We start from the raw sequence: 13,419 nt of genomic DNA on the forward strand, positions 1-13,419 counted from the left end.
CTCGTTGGTTTTACAATTATTCAAAAATAGAGTATTTTTCTCTGAATCCTACGATTATATACAGAACCCAGATAAAAGGCACAAATCTCACTTGCATTCTTTTGTCACTGCACACCTGACTTCTCAATCAAAGAGATCCTGCCAGGCTAGATAGAGAAACTAAGGACAAAGTGGTCAGATTACTGGAAGTGACTTTTGATCAGAGTGAGCAACACTAAATGTCACATTGTTACTGTAACCCAGCTGCACATATTCTGTGTTCAACTGTTAAATAATTGTCACTTGATTGTCATTCTGAAAGCAAACAAAACCATTACGTTCATCACAGACCATCTATCATACGAGGTACACGGGTTGTTGACGGTTTCTTTTAGCTGACATAACAATAGTTAACAAGCAAAAGTGTCAAGAGCTAATTAAAAAATGGACATGATAAATACTGTTACAAAGTTGAGGGCCAATGATATCTCAATTAAAGAATTTTTGAGAAATAAAGCCTCTTTTAAGTAAGTTACGGGTATTAAAAACAAAAACAAAGTATTCAAATAGAGGTAAATTCTGAAGGAGGTATGATACTGAGAAGAGGTTTCTGTCTTTTTTGCACTGTAAGGAAGGTGAATGGGGGAAGGAATGGAATGTATACTTATTGATAAGCACCTATGTGCCAAATATTCATAATAATACATTTAATGATTTCATCCCTCAAATCAACTCTATGACATAGACATTATAAGCTCCTTACAAATAAGGAAACTGAGGCACAAAGAGATTAGGCAATGGTGGCAATGTGTGACCAGTTGCAAGGGCTTCAGTGTCAGGCACCCTGGCTTTTTATCTGGGTTCAATTTTTACTATTAAGCCTTAATTAATAATAAGTAACTTTCCCTCTTAAGACTGCAAGCATCATCTGTAAATGATGACATTAATAGTATTTGCCTCATAGAGTCATTGGGAGGATTATATACGTCACGGAAAAAGCACTCAGTGTTATGCCTGGCACATGTAAGCACTCAATACATCAGCTATACCATCGTCTAAGACCGCAGAGCAAGTAGGTGACAGGACTGCAAGCTTTTCTCATTCTAAACTGAACTGCACTACACCTGGTTACGTCTTTAGGCTCCTGAGATCCTGGGGGTGAGTGCGGAGCTCAGGGAGGGGACAGAGAACACGATGGTGTGCGGAGAGTCTGGGAGAGGGCAGTAAGCAGGGAGCTGATATGCCTCACCCTACTTTGAGGATGGTATTCAGAACTGTTAAGACAAAAGACAAACTATAATTTAAACTCAATCTTGATTTAAAGGAAAGGCTATAAATTACTACCTAACTAAGAACATATACCAATGTGGAAGGAAAAAGTCACCCGTAAAACTACTTACTTTACCCAATATGTAGCGCAAATGTTTCACATCTGATACTGAGTGTCTAAAAATATTTTGGTTCTTTTGCCTTTTTAGATACCTTGAAATGAGTTGTCTCCTACATTATTTATAAATCATGTAGAAAAATTTCTCACAGGTAGCAAAATATCGCTAATATCAATCTCTTGCTAATAGGAAAATTACCTTGTTTTTTCCTCTTATAAAAACAACTCCAATCACTTCTAATCCCCAAACCAAAGTAACTGCATGGAGCTCCCTCTAGTGTCATGACAGCAAAATAAATATAAGGACCATTTAATTCTCTCGTAAGATTTATAGGTTTATTCGTTCAATACATTTATATATTAAGGCCTCACTTGGTGTCAGATACTATGTTTACCCTCTTACCAGACATCACGGCCCTAATCATGTGATATCTTCTAATGTGAGCAGCTACAACCTTTAAATGTATATTATATCCTAATTAAGAGAGCACAGTGTGAACAACTTTACTAAATAGTGCCGCTATCCAATTCAGTTTACATTTATTAAATGCACAAAGCTAATAAAATGCTAATGAAGTAAACAGCTTAATGTAGTATAGACATCTGAGAACTCTGTTAACTTCTCTGAGTTCTCCTTATTTTTGAATTTAAGAAAATGGCAATGTGAGCCAATTTGATCCCAACAAAAATGGCCTGATTATGTTAGGCAGGTATTTTCTGAGAGTATCAACAGAGATATATTCTAGGACACAGAGAGGCATGATTCCTTGAGATTTTGAATGCAATACTGGTTGAGTGTGAATACAAAACCGAAATCTTCAGCATGCTAAGTCACTTTTCCTGCCCTATATATTGTCAATAGGTGTTCTGTGAAAAAAAGATTCCCTGGTCAAGTAAGATTAAGATATGCTGGGCTAAACCAAACTAACCTACTGTTTTTACTAAAGGACCTCTCAGAATTTTTAGTATGCTAATGCATGGTGAATCCCCAGTACAGAACAGGATAAAACTTCTCCCAAACCTACTTGACCATGGAATCCTTTTTCTCCCAGAAGATCTAACAACATCACGGAGGCTAATGTTCAAAGGAACAGAGTCTGGGAAATGATCTTATCCAAACAAAGTGGCATCTGCTCTCACCACAAATCTCCAGCCCTTGGCTCAATGCATCAAACTGACCCCTTCCTGCATTCCCAATATCTTTCCCATTTGGTGGCCACTGACGTTGCTTTGAGACCTCAGTGCTCTGGAATCTCAAATGCCCTGTAATCGTCTGGATCTGTCTGATTAAAAAAGCAAGTGGCTTCAAAGTTTATGACATCATACAAGTATCAATCACCTTCACACTCCAAACAAATCATTCCATTCTCACTCAAGTGCTGAAATAGGAGATGCTGCTTTCATTCTTCCACAGACCTTATTCTCTCAACTCATCCTGAACGCATCCTGAAGTCTAGCTGGAAGACAAAGTATAATAGTTTAACGTTCGGACTTAGCTAAAACATCAGACTACCTCAATCATCCCCAAGGAAAAGCAAGGGCCAAAAGGACAGCACCATCAGGCTCTAGGGAACTGGCTCAGAGAGGCCTCTGGAATCATACTGGGAGGTGATAGTGCCCAGCCCTAGTGAAAAGTAAGGAAAAGGGGAGGAGTGAGTAAGGCACAGAGGCAACATGGAATTGGAGCTCTCTGAATCCCCTGGAGCTGAATTCTGCCAGTGCAGCTTTGATAATTAGGTGGAACCCATTTAATTCTTAACAAACATAAAAGAAAACCCAAAGCTTAATGCGAATGATTTAAAAACCTATTGTGGGTTATCTATTTTACATTATGATTCAGGATAATTAAGAATAATATGTTTATTTCAGTCAAAGCTCATAATACTCTTTTAAACCGAAGATGGATCTGTTTTCTCAAGTTGATACTTTCTTCCTGGAGCTAAATTCCAGAGAAAAGCCCTTTAGAACATGATAAGGCATTTTTAGAGATACTGATGTTGGAAAAGGAAAAATCAATCAAGTAAATCAATGCCTGTCTCATTTCACGTCAGTGAGTTTGTAAATTCTCTTAATAAAGTTCATATATTCACAACTCAAAGAGTAATTTTCATTTACAATAGAAATCTATAATCCAACTAAAAGAAATCCACTGCTACATAACTAAAATTATGTAATTATACATTTATTTATAAAATAACAAGAGATTTAGGAATAGATCTGTTTATTGTACTGTGAAAATGGTCTCGGTACATGTGAGAAACATTATATACTTTGAGGACAGCATTCAAAACTGTTAAGATAAAAGACAAACTGTAATTTTAAACTCAATCTTGATTTAAGGGAAAGGCTATAAATTATTGGCTGGAACGCATTCAGCATGAACTCAGATTCTTTATAACATAAAGCATGAAAGAGTACAAAAGACGTTGGAGTCCAATAAGCCCATACCAAAATTTTAACTGTAAGGTTGCAAGGACTTTTTGTTTGTTCTTATATACTAGTTTTCTTCTGAGACAAGTTGATTTTATCTCCAAGACTTAAGGCCATTCCCTGCAAAGAAGAATGAAGATGTTTATAATTATTGAAACTATGTACAACCAGTAAGTTATTCTATCTCATAAAGCCTCCATTCAATGAGTCCACATCAACAATGAAACCAAGGATACAGAAAACAGACTCACCAAAACTTTACCTGGGTAAGTACTTTCAGTGCTAGATTTACAAATAGTTACTAGACTTGTAGCTTGGATTTCAAAAAACTCTAAAGAACCCACTTCACAAACATCCCATGAGAATCAATCTGGTTTTAAGCACATAAGCCAGAACGACAGGCCCTAAAAGCGGGCCATTTTAATGAAGCAAAAGCTATATTTCTATTCAGAGCATACTATTATTATATATATGCATCTAAAGCACAGAACACTAATACGACAGAGGATACTTCATATAGAAATAAGACAGACATAAATTCTTCCTTCTTTTTGCTCAGTTCAGAGATGATCTCAAAAAAATTGTTACCTGACTCTTCGCACGAATTCTTATGTGGCCAGTAACAGGGGCCTCTGGTCCCTGTTGAATTGGCTTCTCAATGCTGACATTTGCAAGTGCATCTTCTCCAAATATGGAACGAGCATAGAGGTTGGCTGCCATAAAGCCACAGTAGCCAGAAAGTGCCTGGAAGAAATTTGTGATAAAGTCAATACTTTACTAGAGAACTACAGTCATGCGTCGCTTAACAACGAGGATAAGTTCTGAGAAATGCGTCGTTAAGCAATTTTATCGTTGTGCAAACATCATAGAGTGTACTTACACAAACCTAAATGGTATAGCCTACTACACGCTTAGGCTGTATGGTACTAATCTTACGGGACCACTAGCATATATGTGGTCTGTTGCTGACCGAAAGGTCATTATATGGCGCGTGACTATACACATAAGCAAGACCAAACAGCACAGCTGAATTATCACTTAAACCAGGACTTACCATGTCATGGTGGTTACATGACACCGTATGAATACGTCAAAATTCACAGAACTATACATGTAAAAAATATGACTTTTACTGTCTCTATATTATACCTCTATAAACCTGACTTCAAAGAAATAGCACTTACCCCAATTTGTAATTATACATTCTCTCTTCACTTAAGAGTTATTCGCCTCCCACGCTGGACCTTAAGCTCCATGAAGGAAGAGACTATATCCAGCAGCTCACAAAGTACTGGGCATATAGTATTTATTTGACTCAGTATTTGTTGAATAAACTAATATATGAATTAAAACCTAGCGGTTTGGCAGGATACATTCTTTTACTGATTAAATTAATATTGTAACATTAGCAGAAATTTTATAAAGAAAAAAAATTCCTTAGAGTTTTGGCTTCATTTTTTTTTTTGGTCTTTCTAGTCTTTTTTCATACATACACACACATAGCAGAAAACCAGAGTGTATCACCAGTTCTGTATTTGAGCAGATATATTCTGACGCATAATCGGAGCCAACAGAAGAGGTCATGGGCATTTTCTAACTCAGTATCACAAACTATTTTGTGATAAGCCTTTAGCTGAAAGGGAGAATGAAAAGAAAAACTAATTTGACTATTCAACTGGGTCATTGTACTAGAAACAAGCAGGCTGGTATATTCCAGTAGACAGAGGTAAGCAGATCCATACATTCTATGGGATAATTTCTTTTAGCTAGTCCAGAGTGACACTGTTTTTCTCATGCTGACTAGTAACAAAAATACCCTAGAGGAAATACAAGAATCTACCACTCTATCAGCTTTAAGAAGTCCTCAGTCAAATTTTACCTTCTCTGGAGTGAGGCATTTCATGTTGGTTGACTTTAATATGTGTTGTAAATAGTCATTTAAATCAACTATATTTGTGTTAACTGTCACCTGTACAGAGGGAGAGAAAAGTCAAGATTATAATTCTTAGAATGAGAAAGTTGAGAGTTTCTTATCTTGGGGTCGAGAAAACAATCACTCGTATGTCACATTAGAACCTCCTTCCAAGTATTTAGGAGGGAGGGTGCAACAAAAAAGTAAATAACATCTTCTACAAAATCCAACAACCTGCAGGTTGCTATCAGATCTTTCAGACATAGGTAACTTCTTAGAAGATCAACATGCTGCACATAAATATTTCTAATAAAAATCAAGGCTCAATGGAACAAAGTTCCTCACCAGGCTACTGAATTTGCAAAGCCTCTTTTGGACACTGGATTCAATGATAATTATTATTCATACATATACATACAGGGGATGGAATACTGTCTTGATCAATCTGATTAATTACAGAACTGCTACTCTCACCAATTTACAACAGCCACTTATCAGATAAACTACTTACATGACTTCCAGGTAAGGCTAATTTGCAAGAACAGATATTGAAAGACTTTGCTTTCCACATCTGACACTTTTTAGTGGGATTAATTTTATCAAAGAATCCTTCAACACTAGCCCAAAAGAAAGCTAAGGAGTTCAAGGAAATCTCCCAAGGACTAACTTTGTTTTCCCATTCAAACTCGGCCCACATCTGACGGAATTCAGCATCAGTACAAGTTGCAGGCTGGATATAGTCCATGATGTCAATGTGAATATCACTGAGGACCACACAATTTCTGTCACTTGCTGCTCCAGAGACATCATAAACTGCAATATACATACAAAAAAGATCCTCCATCAGCAGAGGCAAATTTTAATTTTAAAAAGTTTTAATATTTCCAAATAATAATTATGATACTAGCAAATATTTATAAAATGCTTATTATATACTGGGCTCTATTCTACACGCTTTACAAATATTACCTGTTTAATACTCCCATTAATCCTATGTTATAATATTATTATTTTCCATCTTACAGACGAGGAAACAAAAACAAAGAGAAGTTAATTAAGTTGTAAGGTCACAGAACCGATAAGTAGTGTGGCCAGGACGCAAACCCAGTGAGTCCTTCACAGCAGTTGTGGTGTGTTAGGCACTCCAGGGGGATACACAAGTAGAAGTGTTTCCATATAGGTGCTTCTCTAATATTTTTGAATAAATATTGCTGAGCCATAGGACTTAATTAAGATTATCTGCTTCTATGACTGTCTCTTCCATGGTAAAAGTCATAATCTGATTGGAGCCTACCTTTCTTCCTTCTAGCCTCTTCTCTTGACATTCCCTCATCCTTTCTACTTTCAGAAAAAACTGAGGTTACCAAAATTAAGTTCTTTTAATTTTCAGCCCTACATCTAAAAACAAACATCTCTCTCTGAATCTACTCTTACCTCCTTACGTTTCATATCAGAGAAGTGCTGCCTCTTCTCTTCAAGGTTAATACTTCCTGCCGTCTGTGATCCTGCCTTCGTTCAGGACCTCACTCCATCAATCAGCACCTCTCTCACTCATGTCTTTACCTTTACATTCTCTACTGACTTTCTTCCCTTATACATAACCATAACATAGTCAAGGCTCTCTCATCTTAAGAAAAAAAAAATCCTCCCTCATACTTGATTCTCTTCTGGCTACTGTCCTCTCTTATCCTTATCAAACCCAAGGCCCTACACTCAGAATAGTCTACACTCACTATCTCCATTTTTCCATCTCCTATTTAGTCTTCAATCCACCACCACTGCCCAAGACATACCACGAGAAATCTTTTAATATCACTGATAGCCAAATCCAAAGGACTCCTCTTTTAGACCTCATGTTACTTGATCTTTTGTACCTTCAGATACTTCTTGAAGATTTTTCCTTACTTCTCTAACCACATTTCAGTTTCCTTTGTAGGCTTCTCCTCCTGCCCAAGCTTTTAATATTGCTGTTCTCTTTGATTTGGTTTTCAAATCTCCCCTCTTCTCATTCTTTATGCCGTCTCTGGGTGATTTCTTCCCTTTCTATGGCTTTTAAACAAATATTTATCTCTAGTTTAGACCTCTTGTTTATGTTTCAGACTCCTATCAAACTGCTCTTGGATGTTTTCAGACACTTTATTACTGAACTTGCTTAAGATTTTACTTATTCTCTAATTTGTTCTCTCCTATATTCTGTTTTGGTGATTGACATAAATATCAACCCAACCAAGAAATCTGAGGGTTACTCTAGTCACTTCCTCTTCAATTAGTAATCATGTCCCAGGCATTCTACTTCCTTAACATCTATTATATTCAGCCTTTCTCTCCATCCCAACCACAACACTGGTTCAAGCTCTCTGCCATCTCTCACCTGTGCTACTGCAATAGTTTACTAGTTAATCTTCCTGCATCTTCCCATGACTTTTCTGTAGTGCTGTCACGGAAATATTTAATTATGTAACTACTCACTCACTTATAATTCCTCAATGGCTTCTCTTTACATCCAGGATAAAGTCTGAAATCCTCAGCATGGCAAGCAAAATATAGCTCTAACCTTCCTAACCCCATTTTTTTCTACCACCACCCTCCTCCATTCCACTCTAAATTCCAGGTATTATCAAACTACTTGCATCTGTTCCAGCTGTATCCCTGTCTATCTGTAGAATACTTAAACTGATCTTGCAAAACCCCACTTGAGAATTAGCTCCTCCACAAAGCCTGCCTTATCTTTTTCCCCACAGCTCCCTGCCACTTTGAGAGAAGTCACCAAATATTTTCAGACTCCCACTTTACACAGCACAGCCTCTTTCACAGCACTTACCATTATGGACTCCACACATCTTCCTCACATCTGTTTTCCCTTACTTGACTATAAGCTATCTGAGGGCAGAGAGCTTTTGTCTTTTGTTCCTCACCACAGTAGCCCCATCCCTACCACAGAAATTGCTTAAAAAAAAAAGCATATTGACTAAATGAGTACCCGGAAAGAAATGCTTATACTAAGTTTTAGACTCAGTTCAAATCTTATCCTTTGATAATAAACCTGCCTCCTTTATAAAACTCCCTGTAGTGTTAGCATTTTTTCCCTATGATCCCAAAATACATAGTATGCAAACTAGCCCTAATCACACTGTACTACAGTTATATATTTACTTATTTATCTCCTCCTTTTGTGTGACAGTTTCTTAAGGACAGTGACTCTGTATCTGGCTCATTTCTATACCTCCAGAACATAGTACAATGCTTCGTAGCACAGCAGGTGCCCCATAAATGACGAATGAAGGAACGAATGGATTCAGGTGCTGTCCTCAAGAAATGTCACAAAGCTAACTCACTAGAGAAATTCTTCAATAAAAAAGTTAAAACATCACATGCTATAAAACAATTCCTTACCTATATTACCAAAAATTATTCCATTTTCTGTTGATGCTACTTTGACATTAGCTTTAATGTTTGCAAAATCATGAGGAGCAAGAGTCAAAGGAGATGGCTTTTCCACAAGTTTCAGATCCCCTGAAAAAAATTTAGACATGGTTTAAATACACATTCGGTAACCTCCCAAGTCATGAAATCTTAAAATGTATGCAGCTTATAGCTTCGAGCAAAATAAGGAACAAGAGAAGGGTTATGATTCAAATACTATAAGGACAAAATAAAGAAATTATTTAACATCTTATTATTCACATCAATATGCATGTTCTTTTAAAAGGTAAGTAAGCTTCTCAGAATAATTCTACATTTGATTTGTGAGTGTAGGGTGTGAAACTTTGGGCATACCATTTTATTTCAAAGAATGAATACAAATTGCTCAAAAAGCTTAAGTATTAAACTATACATTCCATTACCGAGACAGATAAAACAATCTGCAGAAAGACTCGTCAATTCTTAGAAACACTGTTCTTCTTACAGGCGTCAAGCTATGCTGAGGAAGATAGGGCAGAAGCATGTTTTCTCTAGATATTAAAGTCCCTTAACTCTTGCTTAAGCCATATGGAATTTCCTGGGGGCACTGCACTGTTCCTGTATACAAGTTATATTTTCCAATTTCAAAGCCAGATGTAAAAGTGGTCAGAGAGTGGGATTCATGTGTCTTTATTAAGAAGAAAAAAGACATCTTTTTGCTAAGTGTTGCTTAGTGAGAAATGATATATTTGGTCACACATGTATGCATTAGTTATTGACTCAGAAAATACCTGGTTCTGTAGTAAGGCAATTAAAAGTTTAACTAAGTCAGCTACTTGGTAAATCTGTAACTTAAACAGCTTATTTATATCTAGAAAAACCGACATTTGCTAGATCAAGCTCAGTGAATAAACCCATCTAGATGTACCAAGAGCACAAGCACAAGAAAGTCAGTATTACAGAAGCTCAGGAAACTGGAATTGACGGAGACTAAATGTTAAATGTAAAACTAAGCCTTGATTCAAAATGTCACAAAGGGCTCAAGAGAATTCTTATACTAAAACTTGTGCACATCCCTTAATAATCTGTCATAAAGATTTACTATGTAACAATATCTTTCCTTTATGGTAAACTTCCTCACCCAGAGTAGCTAACTCTAATGTGCAGTTCTGCAAAGTATCACTGGTTTGATTCACAACAAGTACATCCAGGACAATATCATACTGGTTGACATGAACATAAGCTTCTGCATATACAGGATCTGAGAAACCTGTCAATTGGGTGACCTGTCAAACAAAAATAAAGAGATAATCAAATGACTGAGACAATTTAACCAAACATATCCTAGCCAAATGACTAAGTCTGTTAGGTAATTAACAGATGTGCTTATATTAGACAAGGTCATTTTGAAATAGGTCTAATAAAATTGTTTTGTAATACAGACACAGTAATTGAAATTGGGTCATTAGAATAACAAGTCCTAGAGTTTACAGCTCAGTAGCAGAAAGACGTTAAATATGTTGACAAATACATTAAACATTACCCCAACTTAGGAACTGAACAGACCTGGATACATTTGCAGTTAAATCCCGCAGCATCTAAACTCACCAGATGCTCTCCAAAACTCAGGAAACAAAATTCAGATCGTGTGGTAGTTCCTGCTACCCAAACTCGGGAACCAGAGAGATCATACAGCAAGCAATGCTTGTAATTTCACAAAGATAAAATTTTAGATGTCCCCCCCCAACTTTTTTTAAACATCCAAAGTACAGCACTTTAAAAAGGTAATATTGTCACCAAAAACACAGGCAATAAAAGAAAAAATAGATAAAATGAACTACATAAATATTAAAAACCTTTGTGGCTCAAAGGACACAATTAACAAAGTGAAAAGGCAACCCACAGAATGGGAGAAAACATTTGCAAACCATACATCTCATAAGGGACCTGTATCCAGAATATAAAAAGAATTTCTATAACTCAACACACAAAAAACAAACAACCAAATTAAAAAATGAGCAAAGGACTTGAACAGACATTTCTCCAAAGAAGATATACAAATGGCCAATAAGTACTTAAAGAGATGCCCAACGTCACTGATCATTATTAGGTAAATGCAAATCAAAACCACAGTAAGATACCACTTCATACCCACCATGATGGTACTATAAAAAACAAACCAAAACAGAAAATAAGCGTTGGCAAGGATGTGGTGAAATCAGAAACCTTGTGCACTGAAGGCTGGAATGTAATAGTGCAGCAGCTACGTAAAACAGTGTGCTGGCTCCTCAAAAAATTAAAGCAGAATTTCTACATGATCCAGCAATTCCATTCTGGGTATAACCCAAAAGAAATGAAAGCAGCACCTCAAAGAGATATTTGTACATCCGTGTTTATGGCAGCATTATTCACAACAGCCAGAAGGTGGAAGCAAACCAGGTGTCCATCAACAGATGAAGAGATAAACAAGATGTGGCATATATTCACAAGGGAATATTACTCAGCCCTAAAAAGGAAGGAAATTGTGACACATGCCACAACATGGATGAACCTTGAAGACATTAGGCTTAGTGAAATAAGCCAGTCACAAAAAAAAACAAATACTGTATGATTCCACTAATACAAGGTACCTGGAGCAGTCAAATTCATACGGATAAAAAGTAGAATGGTGGTCGCCAGGGGCTGAGGGAAAGGGGAATGGAGTTATTGTTTAATGACTACAGTTTCAGCTTTGCAAGATGAAAAAAATTCTCGGGATGGATGGTGGTGATGGTTGCACAATAATGTGAACATACTTAATACCACTGAACCATAGACTTAAAAATAGTTAAGGGGGGTAAATTTGATGTCATGTAAATTTTACCACAATTTTAAAAAATGTATTTTAAAAATTTTCTAACTGTAATATTGCCACTATTAATTCTCAATTTTAAGGAAGAGAAAGTATTTTAGTAGTTCTAATTCTGCTAATCTTATCTTGGACAACAAAATCAATTTGAGACTGTTTACTCATCTAACAGACAAAGGGATTACAGCAGATCACTGATTTGTAAGTTTGATGTATTTGAAGAGTAGAATTGTTTTCTTAATAAAATCCTATTTGGAATCAGTATATTAAGAATACAAAAGTGGAACTGCCATGTTTGAAGCAGCAGGGGCCAGGAGAAACTGAGGGCAGTGTTGGGGAGGAGTTCCGCCTTCAGCTGTACTTAACTCTACGGATCCCTGAGCTGTGTGTATTAGTCTACGATCCACACACAACTGCAACAAGTATGAAATCATCTCCTGAACTCATAGTCCCATCATACAGTAAAGTATCTCATCAGCTTCTGAGTTTCACTTCATGTTTAACAAGCCTATCAATCACACTGATTTAACAAAAACTGATACTGTATAACCAGTTATTTTCTTTTAAAAAGCAGCAAGACCAGCAACGTCTTGATTACTACTTTCTGAAGTAGCCAGTTTAAACAACTTACCATTGTATCTGACATTTTGTTACCTTGTTAAGTTTAGATGCTAGGGGGTCTGCCGCCTCTTTCCTCTGTGTGTTACCCATTGCCGCCAGCAAACTCAGCTGAAACTGATCTTCCTTGCAGTTCATTTCATTCTTAGCAGTGAGTTGCATGAAGGAAATGGGGTCATCAGGCTGTACTGTCACATTCCTCTTTTCAGATTCTTTCTGTATTGAGAAAACAATACACACACCTCTCTCTAACATGGAAAGAAAGACAACTTTTTGTAGGCCATTAATAGAGACAGCCCTCACATATCAGGACTGAAAAATCAACAAAATAAAAAAAATAAACACAAAGCACTTTTATGGCTTTATCATATATACCTTACCTTTTGGGATAACTTCTCTTCTTCGAGTTTAGCAGATAACATGTGAGAAAGCGACTGTCTGCATTCCTTATTGAAAATGTCATTCATTAAAGGTGAACATTCAGACAAGACCTTGAGGCACAGGGAAATTCGATCTACATCATCGTCTGTAATTGGCTTCTTAGGAAGAGAGGATTTTCCCAAATGAAGGATAGTGGCCATGAGCAACATGGCCTCAGCGACAAAAGACTAGAAAAGGAGAGAAATGGATTATTTACTGTCATGATTCTCCAACCGCAATAATGTCACTTTATTGTTACTTACAATCAAGAAATAAACCTAATTTTCACATCACCTGATTAAGATTTCAAATCCTTTAGATTTTATCTCCATCTTTTTTCTGCACCCTTTTCCTTCCTTTCTATTCTAAGTCCCACCCTTCATTAACCCTCAACTGAAAGACAGCAATGGCTTTTTAACTGTT

At 36.6% G+C, this 13,419-nt stretch overlaps 1 protein-coding gene across 2 annotated transcripts in view; it reads right to left on the minus strand.

The window, feature by feature from the left end:
* Positions 1-3,527: 3,527 nt before the first annotated feature.
* The window catches only part of COPB1 (COPI coat complex subunit beta 1), a 31,031-nt gene continuing 21,139 nt past the window's right edge, over positions 3,528-13,419 (minus strand). For both annotated transcript variants that reach the window (XM_001504942.6, XM_001504941.6), the window contains exons 15-22: positions 12,957-13,184; positions 12,613-12,792; positions 10,252-10,396; positions 9,102-9,221; positions 6,376-6,521; positions 5,676-5,765; positions 4,385-4,540; positions 3,528-3,916 (exon numbers count right to left, since the gene is read on the minus strand). In XM_001504942.6, coding sequence (XP_001504992.1) covers positions 3,857-3,916; positions 4,385-4,540; positions 5,676-5,765; positions 6,376-6,521; positions 9,102-9,221; positions 10,252-10,396; positions 12,613-12,792; positions 12,957-13,184 — 1,125 coding nt within the window. In that variant the 3' untranslated portion in view covers positions 3,528-3,856. The remainder of the gene's footprint in view (positions 3,917-4,384; positions 4,541-5,675; positions 5,766-6,375; positions 6,522-9,101; positions 9,222-10,251; positions 10,397-12,612; positions 12,793-12,956; positions 13,185-13,419) is intronic.

Source organism: Equus caballus, chromosome 7, assembly GCF_041296265.1.
Source record: "Equus caballus isolate H_3958 breed thoroughbred chromosome 7, TB-T2T, whole genome shotgun sequence".
Taxonomy (NCBI): domain Eukaryota; kingdom Metazoa; phylum Chordata; class Mammalia; order Perissodactyla; family Equidae; genus Equus; species Equus caballus.